The sequence below is a fragment of the Lutra lutra genome, chromosome 6, assembly GCF_902655055.1.
Source record: "Lutra lutra chromosome 6, mLutLut1.2, whole genome shotgun sequence".
In the NCBI taxonomy this organism is placed as follows: Eukaryota; Metazoa; Chordata; class Mammalia; order Carnivora; family Mustelidae; genus Lutra; species Lutra lutra.
Genome location: NC_062283.1, coordinates 1,975,872 through 1,987,595, shown reverse-complemented (window position 1 = coordinate 1,987,595; position 11,724 = coordinate 1,975,872). Strand labels below are relative to the sequence as shown.

The 11,724-nt window shown below is 48.0% G+C and overlaps 3 protein-coding genes across 3 annotated transcripts; all 3 read right to left on the bottom strand.

Moving 5' to 3' along the window:
* Window positions 1-725: 725 nt before the first annotated feature.
* LOC125102583 (uncharacterized) lies at window positions 726-9,958 on the bottom strand. Its single transcript, XM_047733913.1, has 6 exons — window positions 9,544-9,958; window positions 8,949-9,040; window positions 7,245-7,335; window positions 2,321-2,605; window positions 1,945-2,233; window positions 726-1,207 (listed from the first exon to the last, which is right to left on the bottom strand). Exons 1-6 carry the CDS (start codon window positions 9,946-9,948, stop codon window positions 741-743), a joined length of 1,629 nt encoding a protein of 542 aa, XP_047589869.1. The 5' UTR covers window positions 9,949-9,958; the 3' UTR covers window positions 726-740.
* Window positions 1,715-2,254, bottom strand: LOC125102077 (histone H4). Its single transcript, XM_047732794.1, has one exon. The coding sequence runs from the start codon at window positions 2,249-2,251 to the stop codon at window positions 1,940-1,942; it is 312 nt and encodes a 103-aa protein (XP_047588750.1). The 5' UTR covers window positions 2,252-2,254; the 3' UTR covers window positions 1,715-1,939.
* A 514-nt stretch (window positions 9,959-10,472) lies between the features above and the next one.
* Window positions 10,473-11,481, bottom strand: LOC125102047 (histone H2A type 1-B). The gene is made up of 2 exons (XM_047732737.1): window positions 11,050-11,481; window positions 10,473-10,727 (listed from the first exon to the last, which is right to left on the bottom strand). The coding sequence occupies exon 1, from the start codon at window positions 11,441-11,443 to the stop codon at window positions 11,051-11,053; it is 393 nt and encodes a 130-aa protein (XP_047588693.1). The 5' UTR covers window positions 11,444-11,481; the 3' UTR covers window positions 10,473-10,727; window position 11,050.
* Window positions 11,482-11,724: the final 243 nt, after the last annotated feature.

Sequence of the window (11,724 nt, the reverse complement as noted above, 5' to 3'; positions counted from 1 at the left end):
TACTTAAAAAAAAAAAAAAAAAAAAAAAAAAAAAACAAAAAAAAAAACGGAGAACTCAGCTTCAGACTGAGAACATTTTTAAAACAAGTGGGTAAATACTTTAAATTTTTAGAGCTACAGGCAGCTCATTGTACTGACAACCTGCAGGTCAGCGTCTAGGTCATTGCTGGCCCATTTTCTGCTGTTAACTACATACACATAGCTCAGCAGCATACTCTTGCCTAACATTACATTACATTGAAAAAGAGTGGGAAAGCTAGTAACTCCACTTTTGGCCATCCCGGTTTTGTTCCTTCACATGACAGGAAAACGAGTAAGGGGCACGTTTCAGAAGTGAAAACAGGGGGCTCATTTGGCAAAAGTTGTATTTGCCATTTGCACAATAATCCACAGGAACCTGAACTCAAGTCTCGGACAACTTAGGCGTCTTCCTACCGTCCCTTCCTGTAGTCCAGGTTCAGTTTCTAGGATGGCCGGGTCCCTTTAAAAATGCCCATCCAGAAACCGATCCTTTCCACCCGTAGTACCAGCAGGGCCCGCCCACATTTAGGTTTACAGAACAAAGCCACACTCTCCAATTTTCAGTTTACCTCTCGAAACCACCAGCCCTTCCTCGAAACATACCCGAGCTCTCATGGGGCTACCAAACTTTCGACCGTTAACAGCTCCTTTCGGGGACAATGGAGGGGCTCTGAAAAGAGCCTTTGGGTTTGAAGTTGGCAAAATCAGAACATTAAAAATTACGCCCTCTCCCCACGGATGCGGCGCGCCAGCTGGATGTCCTTGGGCATGATGGTGACGCGCTTGGCGTGGATGGCGCAGAGGTTGGTGTCCTCGAAGAGCCCCACCAGGTAGGCCTCGCACGCCTCCTGCAGCGCCATGACGGCCGAGCTCTGGAAGCGCAGGTCGGTCTTGAAGTCCTGCGCGATCTCGCGCACCAGCCGCTGGAACGGCAGCTTGCGGATCAGCAGCTCGGTGGACTTCTGGTAGCGCCGGATCTCGCGCAGGGCCACCGTGCCGGGCCGGTAGCGGTGCGGCTTCTTCACGCCGCCCGTGGCCGGCGCGCTCTTGCGGGCCGCCTTGGTGGCCAGCTGCTTGCGCGGGGCCTTGCCGCCGGTCGACTTGCGCGCCGTCTGCTTCGTGCGAGCCATAACGAAGAAGAGGTAACAACTTAGAGCTGCAAGAGGGCAAAGCCGCGGTCCCGGTATTTATAGCGACCTCCGGCGTCCTGATTGGACAGGAGCCTCCTGCCCCTCCCCGCGCACAGATTGGTTCTTGGTTCCAGCCTCTAAGGACAGGAAGCATTTTCCCGCCTCCCGCTTAGGTCTCTAGGATAATGGACAAAGAAAATGTCTGACTTTAAAAAAAAAGCCTCTAGGATGTATCAAAATTCCTTACAATGTTGTCATGAGAATCGGAAAGGGCCTTCCTTCCACTCTTTTAAATGAAAGGTCTTGTGACTGGATTGATATATTGTTTACTGAAAATTAAAGGGAACAGCGGAAAACATGGGAGGCCTTGACCTTATTTGAAATTCTAGCCACAATGTTATCTGGCAGGACTTTCAAAAAAAAAGCTTCAGAATCACTGTTTCTTCCAGCAAAGATTGGCCAGCTGTTCTTATAGAGAACACATGGTACATTAGCTTGGCTTTCAGCATGACTGTCTTGAACAGGGTGAACACGGGGGTGGGGGGGGGGGGGATGTCGACTCGTCACCGTAGGATTTGGCACTTTCTAGATATGGTGGCACAGGGACGCCGTTACAATCTGAGACACGTTCTGCTCTCCCATCCTAAACGAATTCCCGTAGACCACGTACTTATGGAACTCAGGGTTGGGAGCTCTGAGAAGGGGATTTCTAAAGTCTACAGCGCTTTAGCAGATTTCGTGGGCGGCCCTGAAAAGGGCCTTTTAGATTAGCTATTGAGAGATCGGCTTTAGCCCCCGAAGCCGTAGAGTGTGCGGCCCTGGCGCTTGAGCGCGTAGACCACGTCCATGGCCGTGACCGTCTTGCGCTTGGCGTGCTCCGTGTAGGTGACGGCGTCGCGAATCACGTTCTCCAGGAACACCTTGAGCACCCCGCGGGTCTCCTCGTAGATGAGGCCGGAGATGCGCTTGACGCCGCCGCGCCGGGCCAGCCGCCGAATGGCGGGCTTGGTGATGCCCTGGATGTTGTCGCGCAGCACTTTGCGGTGGCGCTTGGCGCCCCCCTTGCCCAGACCCTTCCCGCCCTTGCCACGACCAGACATGATCGCAAGACAGGCAGACACAATCGACCTACGGCTCGCGGTGGCGGCTTATATAGTCGCTTGTCGGACCTGTTTGGGAACAGCGCAGGCTAGCTGTATCCGCTCAGGGAGGTCCCGAGCCAGAGGCCGGCCCACGCTTTCAGGACAGATGCGAAGGGCGGTGATTAAACTCCTAGGCTGAAACCCGATGCTTCCTGGAAAGTTCCCGCCGCGCTCGGGCCTGACCCCGGCCGGAGGGTTGTCGTGTTTCGGGGCCGAGCCTTGATGGTTTTCTGTCTCTGAGCTTTGCTCGCAGCAGTGACTTGCAGCTGCCGGCATCGAGCAGCCCCCCTCCAGCGCAGCGACTGCAGTGCCCTGAGCATTTACGCAGCCGTGTCGCGTGCAGCGACCTCAGCACCCGGGTGACTGCTGCTTAGGTTAGCGCCGACTGGTCCCGGCTTCAAGGTGCGGGCAGCCTCACCTTTCTTCAGCCTCTGCATTTCACTCACTCGGTCGTCTTTCCTTTTCCTCCATCCCAGCCACGTATTTTGGGGAGAACTGACCACTCTTTATCTGGGTTAGAAACAGTTCAGGTTTCTGAAGGTGTTTGAGGAGGAGGGTCCTTGGAGAACCGAGGAGCTGGAGACCACGCCTTTCAGAGTTGTCTTCGCCGCGTACCCCCAATACTTTGTTGAACTGGGAAATCGGCTGCACCCAGATACCCTCTGCCTTTAGTTTACAGATAAGATGCAGGATGAAGAGACAAGAATGACTTTATCCCAGGAAAACAACAACAACTTGGAAAGAAGAGTTCCTTGGTTGGTTTCCAAGGCTGGGGCTGTTTGGAATGACCTCCCTCAGGCGCTGGCCTGCCCTCCAGCTACTGTCAGATTTACACTGTTTCAAAGGTGTGTGATTATTCACCCCTTGAACAAATACCTACTTTTATTCCAGGAATCAGCTACCAAAATATATTATTATAAATTCGGTAATTGCTGTAAGCGGAAAACATTACATGCTCCCTATGAGTCAATCCATTTCTTACTGAGCTTCTAGTCCGGCCTGTTTTTTTATCCTTGTTTAAAAAGGGAATCTGAGGACTTCATGTTGAAGATCTCAGACCGGTCTCTGTTGGCGGGATAATTGCCGTCTTTCTCTTGCAACTACCGAGAACCAGGCAGCTTTCTGCTTCCTTATGTAGCAGCTCTTCTTGAAAATGGTACTTTAAGACCAACCTTTCCAAGACAAAGTCTTGAAACACTGAGAAAAGTTATGAATGTTCCTTTACCGGGTGAAGGTAAGATACTCTGAAAGATCGGGAATTTGATTTCATTGCATTTGCCTGTGCTGTGCCCTGAAAATACATGCACATGTATGTTTCCAAAGGTGTCATGCTGTGGTAGATTAGATATGTTCCTCATTCTCTTCTCCCACTTGCATGCAGGGAACAAACAGACTGCCTGCAGACTTTTTAAGCTTAAAAAAGTTTAGGATTCTCATTTCATTTAAATTAAACTAATTAATAAAACTATTAAAATTCTTTTTTTGGGGGAGGGGTCTTTCTCAGCATAGGATAATGCTGATTGACATGAACTGTCCAATAATTTCTTGGTGGATAATTGGGGAAAATAGAGGTTTTTTTTTTCCCCTTCTCACATTATGAAGAGATATTTTCCAAATGTTGACTGTTTCAAATCCCATGAGATTCCCTTCCCCCTTAATTAGATGAATAAATGAGAGGTACTTGCCTTTCCAATGTTCTGAAAGTTACTTACTGACCCACACTTATGTAGTTGACAATTTTTAATGTTCTTAGTTCCAAATGTTGGGCTCAATCCTTTTCAATATTGTATTTTCAACTTAATTTGCCACATACTCATTTCCTTGACACCTGATTTTGTTTTGTTTTGGTTAAGGCTTTGGAATTGGCTGGTAGGTTGACATATCTTTTACTTTCTTATTGTTGTTCTTCATTCAAAATTAGTTTACTTACAAGTGATTAGTCTCGCTCCTGAGTGTCATTTCTCCTGTCCCCCAAATGCATCCACATTCACATAAAACATGTACATCTAGACACCAATTCAAAACACCACTAGCTTTTTGGAGTTTTTTCCTTTCCATGAACTTACACTCTCAAATCTTTTCTTCTATTTTGTAGTGTTTTACCCTTCCACATATATTTAGCCTTTTATCAGCTCAGAATCTTAAATATGAGATCTGGAAGCAGGGGGTTTCCCTTCCCTGCCCCAGCCTATGAGCAATTATCATCTCTGCCCTCATCCATAAAGCTTCCTTCAGCTCCTCATACCTCCGTGTGCTATTAAGACCAACCGAAGAAATCTGAGGATATCGCACTGTCCTCCCTGGCCTCTTCATCTTCCCCTACCCTCTTTCTGAGGGTCACTAAGCCATAGTCTTGTCTGCTTATGGCTTGAAAAATGATTCACAAAACTCTTATCAGAGAAAACACTTTCTTCTGAAATTCTCAACTCAAATGTATTCTCCAGTACACAATGCATTTCATGCCTGGCAGTCATTCCTTTTTTTAATCTAATACCCTCCCTTGTTTCTGCAATTTCTTACTCTCATGTCATCGGTGATGATCTATATTGTTTTCTAAACTGGCCTTAATTTAGCTAGTATTCATGCCTAGTTAATGTATCAAACAATGTTGCCAGAAACTTGCATTCATCTCACCTTACTAGTATCTCCAGGCTTGGTTATTGAGAACAAGAAAATCAAGGTGAAGGTGAGGGCACCTTGTTAGGGGTCCCTGGGCTCTCCTGGCTTCAAAACAAGGGGTAGAGGCTAAGAACACAGTTCCTAAGCTCCTTCTCTTTGAAAGTGAACGTGTTGCATGTGTCCTTTTAAAATTTGTATGTTAAAACCTAACCCCTGATAGGAGGGTAATTGGAGGTGGGAATATTCAGAGGTGCTTGGGTCATAAGTGTGGAGCCCTCCTGATGGTACGGATGCCTCTGTAACAGAGACCCCAGCGATCCATTGTGTGAGGACACGGTAAGATGACCACCTGTGAACCAGGACGTGAGTTCTCACTAGACACTGAATTTGACAAAGCCATGATCTTGGACTTCCAGCCTCTAAAACGATGAGAAATAAATTTCTGTTGTTTATAAGCCACGCTGTCTGTGGTATTCTATTACAGCAGCCTGAGCAGACCAAGACTCTGGTGTCTGTAAATCATGTTTATAAAGTACTCAGACGTGGTGCCTTTGGTTTTGGTCGTTATTCCGAGTTAGTTGTAAGTAAAGCTAGAAAATTCCGTTGGAGATCCTGGCAAAGTGTCCAAGTATGAACTGAATGATAGAAGCAATGTTGAGCCTTTGGTTCAGCTCTCATTTTTGCCATTTACTTGTTTCTTGATCCCAGAAGAAAGAGCTTTCCATAGAATGCATCTACTGTGTTTTACTTATTCATGCCCTTAATTTATCCCTACCTTTTTGCTTTCACAAATAGCATTTTGATGAATATTCTCAATATGTCCTCTTAGTCTATAGATCTATAGGTCTATTGGTCTGTAGGAGAATTTCCTTAGGCATAGACCTGGGCACACCAAATTTTAATAATTAGACAGTTCTTCAAAATGTCTTGGGTAAGATCACCATCAGTCAACAAACCACCACATGAAAATGAGTTTCTCCACCTCCTGTGTAACACGTGATTACATCCAGCTTTCTGATTTTACCAATCTGATGTGTGTTCCCTGGTATTGCATTATTTTAATTTGCAGGTATCTGATTACCAAGTGAAGATTAAAAATTCTTTATGTAATTGCCAGCCATCCAACTCTCTGTATTTATTTATGTATTTAAAGATTTCACTTATTTATTTGACAGAGAGAGAAAGAGCACAAGCAGGGTGAGAAGCATGCTCCCCTCTGAGCAGGGAGCCCAATGTGGGACTCGATCCCAGGACCCTGGAATCATGACCTGAGCCGAAGGCAGATGCTTAACTGACTGAGACACCCAGGTGTCCCTTAAGCTTCATTTCTAATAAATTTTTGGTGACTTTTCTTATTCTCTTGTTTGATATCCTCTCAGGGCTTCTATCCTTTAGAGGGTCTAGGGGGTGGGCCATTCTAGAGGCATCTGTTCTCATCTAATTTTTCAACATCTTCCCTACCCCCTAAACAGAAATAATTCCTATGTTCCAAGTACTGTCCAGAACTGGAAGACAAGTTTTGAAACTTCACCTTGTGAGACAGAGGCTAAGAGAAATCTTCCAAGAAATGAGATTGGCCATTAGCAGAAATGCCATGACTTGCTAATGTGTGACTGATCAGATTGGACTGTTTCGCAAATCTCAATCCATGACAAGGGGGACTTACTCCCGAATCTCATCTCATCAGAGCATTTGGGTTTATTTTCTCAATGTTACAAGAGAGATACTGAACTGAGATTCTGAGATGAAGTTAAGTTTGCTGAGTATTTATTGTGCACCTAACACATTCTCTGGGGTCCTCTCCTACACATCCATCTATTACTACATTTAATCTTTAATGCAATCTCTTGAGGAAATAAAGTATCCATTTCATCACATCTCAAACAACATGATCTAAGTGACCACTAGTCTCTATTGGTTTGGGAGCTGGAGAAAGGAGAGTCACAGAATCATAGTTTATAATGGTTTCCCTAATGAGTGTATCTGACCATTCGACATGGCACCTCAGTTTTCCAAAAGAGGGAGAGAGAGAAAGTGCTAGTGAGAGAGCGAGGATTTGGCTGTTGTCTCTAGCCCAGCCCGCATTAACACCACACCCCCAGGCCCTCACAGTCCGTAGCTAGAGGCGGCCACACCAGGTGCATGCCTTCAGAGCAGCCCTGTGAGCCACCAAAGATACCATCTTCCCTCAACTAGCAGCACAAAGCTGGTCTCTGGCCTCTCTGGGCAGCAGCAGAAGAAAACCCTGTGGCCAATGGGACAAGGACTAAGGCAAGTTCTGGAGAATCCGGATATCCTAATGGTGAGGGGCAGAGCTGTGAGATGTGCTCACCTCATCTAGACTAGTGCAGTCCATCGGGTGAGTCTTCATGGGCTGTTGGAGAAGGTCTTCTTTCGTCATATGGGCCTCTCCGCAGGGCTGCCTGAATGTACGCCCAACAGGGCAGCCAGGATCCCCCAGAGTGAGTGGCCTGAGAGAGAGAGAGAGCAGGAACCCCCCCCCCCCCATGACCCACCTCCAAAGTACCTCCCTGTCACTGTGACTTCATGCCATCGGCTCTGTCCGATTCACTAGAAGCCAGTACCTAGAGCCAGCCCCAACTCGAAGGGAGAGGAATTGGGCTCCATTCTTTGAAGGTAAGAGTATCAAAGAATTTTTGACCTTGTCCTAAAACCACCTTTTCTATGTCCAAACCCAGCCTTCAACTAGAATAGAAACTGATCCACAGACTCCCAGTCCCCGCGGATGTCCTTTCGGAGGAGCTGGAGAATGTAGCAAGCTAGCTTCTGCCCTGGCCTTTTCACTTCAAGGAAAACGGACTTTCCTGCCCCTAGCTTTTTGTTTCATTTTGTTTTAAACTAATTGTCCTTTATTTTCCTACAGACGCTGGAGGCTTCTCCGGATCCTCTTCTATCCTAGGGTTTATTGAAAGTATCCTATGCATATCAGCGAGCTGTATGTTGGAAAAGATAATCCTAGAGCTACTGAGGGTGTAGTAATGGGCCCGAAACCCCAGCTGTGGCCAATTCCACATTTAAAAAAAGGAATGTAGAGCTACTTGGGAAGCTGTCAAGTTTTGTCTGATTGTTGTTGTCAGTGATTTCTCTGCTCACCGTGGGAATCAAAACAGCAGTGACAGGGCCCCCAGGGGGCTCAGTTGGTTAAGCAACCACCTTCGGCTCAGGTCATGATCCTGGAGTCCCAGGACCGAGTCCCACATTAGGCTCCCTGCTGAGCAGGGAGTCTGCCTCCCCCGATGACCTCTCCCCTCTCATGCTCTCTCTCAAATAAATGAATAAAATCTTTAAAAACAAACAAAAGATTTAAAACAAAACAAAACAGTGGTGTCAAAAGGCATCTAGAGTGAAGGGAATAATGTGCTTGGTGACCACCTATAGTTGAGTGGGAGCTATCTTGGTCTAAAAACAGCAGATTCCCCATACATTCATTCAACTAGAGTTTAACGAGCACCTGCTGTAAACAGAATGAGAAAAAACTTGGCCTTAGGACACGTGTGTTCTAAGGGAAGAGAGTGGGGCAAAATTTGACTTTTAGAACTTAGGTTCACACGAGATTTGAGGGGAACACTTCTGTAGCGTTCTGTAAGGGGTAAAGGTCAAGTGGACTAGGGGCTATGACCACCCCAAATGGTCTCACTTGGCTCATCCCCCAGGGAAGTCACCATCATGTCAGGGGATTGTCGTCAGGCCTCGGCAACTGGAAACCAATGTCGAACAAGAACCAGGGGGCCAATTTGCTGAGTTTATAGTATCTTATCTTAGAATGGGTGTGAAAGAGAATAAACATTTCAGAGCTTTATCCTGGACAGTTACTAGATGTCAGTGCTAAACATCAAGAAAGTCAATTCTCATGAGAAAAGCGGTCGGAACACAGCTCATTTTCTTGGTAAACGGAGCCAGGCCTGCAGCCCAATTCCAGCTCTGTTCTCTTCTGGAGTTGTATAAAAGACAGTGAGTGCCAATGAGAAAATCCTGCTAGATCCTCTGCAAAACACCAGCATTGTCTGACTTTAACCTGGAGGAACAGGCCACCTTGTAGGACCGGGACAGCTCCAGCCAGCCAGCTTTGCAGAACAACGCACAACGTATGACAGGTTCTTCCTCAGCCTATGGATACAAGGGGGACACGATTGCACAACGCAGCTCCCAGATTGCTTACACCAGAGGCGGGGGTGGACATACCAGGATCTCTGCTCTGACCCTTCCTTGGTGGTCAAAGTTGTTTTCCTGTTGAGTGTTTGCATCCTATTTCTGTACATCTGGACTACTTAAGGGACCGAGAAGTGACGGTCTCTGCGGGGACACTGAAGCCTTTAAACATTTACTGCCTGTTAAGCAACAGTTTCCTTAAGTAGCTGGTAAACACAGATGAGGGCTTCCCAACAGCCACCGACTTTGCAAAAAGGGAAGGAGATGCCATAGTTGCTAGGACATTATGTTATCCTTATTTCTTTTCCCTTATCTCTCCCCCGAAGTTCAGACTAAGTCTGACACCCAACCCAGTAGAACAGCCACTCTCAGTGAGAACGGAAAGTGGCTCTGAAAAGAGCCTTTGGGAGGAAGAAAGCAAACACGCTCGCTCGCACAAGCTTCAGAAGGACAGATTAGGCCCTCTCGCCGCGGATGCGGCGCGCCAGCTGGATGTCCTTGGGCATGATGGTGACGCGCTTGGCGTGGATGGCGCAGAGGTTGGTGTCCTCGAAGAGCCCCACCAGGTAGGCCTCGCACGCCTCCTGCAGCGCCATGACGGCCGAGCTCTGGAAGCGCAGGTCGGTCTTGAAGTCCTGCGCGATCTCGCGCACCAGCCGCTGGAACGGCAGCTTGCGGATCAGCAGCTCGGTGGACTTCTGGTAGCGCCGGATCTCGCGCAGGGCCACCGTGCCGGGCCGGTAGCGGTGCGGCTTCTTCACGCCGCCCGTGGCCGGCGCGCTCTTGCGGGCCGCCTTGGTGGCCAGCTGCTTGCGCGGGGCCTTGCCGCCGGTCGACTTGCGCGCCGTCTGCTTCGTGCGAGCCATGGCCAGACACTAGAGCTGCGGAAGGTAGCGACTGCTGAGTTCGTGCCGGGACCACACTTTATACCCATGATCCCATCCTGATTGGCCAAGTCTGTCGCGAGAGTAACCTGATTGGTTCTCAAGCCAATCTTCATTTGACTGCTAGGATCTCCGAAACGGTTTGATTTCCAAGCTACTAGTTTTATTTTTATGTCCTATTTTTACAGGATAAGATTATAGCTGTACTTCATCCTAAGTTTACTGTTCTCAACCAAAACATTAAGATTCCACCAGTGAAAGAGAATCGGACCTAGAATCTGCAAGTCAGCGCCTAAAGTGTCCTTAAAAATGCATTTTTTATTTCTATCCTTTTGTCCCTTTAAATATAACATGGGGAAAATCATATCAGAATAATTGTTGGTTAGTCTAAGAAAAGTTGTGTTTCACAACAGCATCATTCAGATCTCCTTCTGCTGATTGTACAGAGACCCAGAACAGGCACTTTTTTAAAATAAAACGGGCACAGTGGCCGCCTGGAACGCCAAAACTTGACTTTGCCCCGCGTGGTGCGGGGAGGGAAGCCTGATATGCGTTAGACTAAACACCAGCGAGCGGTTATCTGACATCAATCACTCACTTTCGGATGCAATCAAGTGGCTGATTGGATTACTTATGTAAATCGTGGTAAATTTAATCAGCAGGTGTGGAGTGGTAAGATTCAGTGACCAGTAATTAGTTTTTCTTTAGGAGCACCTCTGAAGTGTTAGGAACCTTCGCGTTGACCAATGAACCTCCAGGTTCTGCTAGTGATAACGACCCAGAAACAAACAAAAAACAAAAAAACCCAGATTAAGTGTATTTGTCGGGACAGAAGTTTACTAATTGCCCACAACAGTGTGGGGGGGGGGGGCGCAAATAAAGATGGTTTAGTGGTTTTACAATTGAGAAAACCATGCATTGTAAGCACTTTATCAGAATTGGCTAAATCAAACGGGAGACCAGTTACTTCGTGATCTTCATTTAGGTTACTTTTAAGTTTCAGAAAAAAAGTGTTCGTTCAGTTCTTTCTCAGAAATGGTGGGTGGCTCTGAAAAGAGCCTTTGGTCTCAGAGACTTTCAGACCTTACTTGCCCTTGGCCTTGTGGTGGCTCTCGGTCTTCTTGGGCAGCAGCACGGCCTGGATGTTAGGCAGCACGCCGCCCTGCGCGATGGTGACGCGGCCCAGCAGCTTGTTGAGCTCCTCGTCGTTGCGGATGGCCAGCTGCAGGTGGCGCGGGATGATGCGCGTCTTCTTGTTGTCGCGCGCCGCGTTGCCCGCCAGCTCCAGGATCTCGGCCGTCAGGTACTCGAGCACCGCCGCCAGGTACACCGGCGCGCCGGCCCCGACCCGCTCTGAGTAGTTGCCCTTGCGCAGCAGGCGGTGCACGCGGCCCACCGGGAACTGCAGGCCCGCCCGCGACGAGCGCGTCTTGGCCTTGGCGCGCGCCTTGCCGCCCTGCTTCCCGCGTCCAGACATCCCGAGGCTCAATGCGCCACTAACAAATGCAGCAAGGGAGGGGCAAGGACAGTAGCTTTTATAACCGTTCTAGGGCGCGAAAAACAAGGCTTGGCGTTCCTTAAGGAGGCACTTTCATCTCAACCAATGGAAATGCGACCCTGGGATCCGTGCGTTCTGATTGGGCAGCACTAATGCCCGAAATCGGGGGGATAGTCACCAATCAGACACAGGAGTGTAGCTCACACCGTATTTGCATAAGGGCTTCTATATAAGACGGGTAAGTGGCGCTTTGCCCGCTG

Excerpts from the sequence above, each read along its gene's own strand:
- LOC125102583 (XM_047733913.1), bottom strand. The coding sequence starts at position 9,948 with ATGGCTCGCACGAAGCAGACGGCGCGCAAGTCGACCGGCGGCAAGGCC. Across the intron at positions 7,336-8,948 it reads AAGGTGGCCTGTTCCTCCAG|GCAGCCCTGCGGAGAGGCCC; the intron begins GTTAAAGTCAGA and ends GCGTACATTCAG. Across the intron at positions 1,208-1,944 it reads CACACTCTACGGCTTCGGGG|TACCGGGACCGCGGCTTTGC; the intron begins GCTAAAGCCGAT and ends GGTCGCTATAAA.
- LOC125102047 (XM_047732737.1), bottom strand. The coding sequence starts at position 11,443 with ATGTCTGGACGCGGGAAGCAGGGCGGCAAGGCGCGCGCCAAGGCCAAG.
- LOC125102077 (XM_047732794.1), bottom strand. The coding sequence starts at position 2,251 with ATGTCTGGTCGTGGCAAGGGCGGGAAGGGTCTGGGCAAGGGGGGCGCC.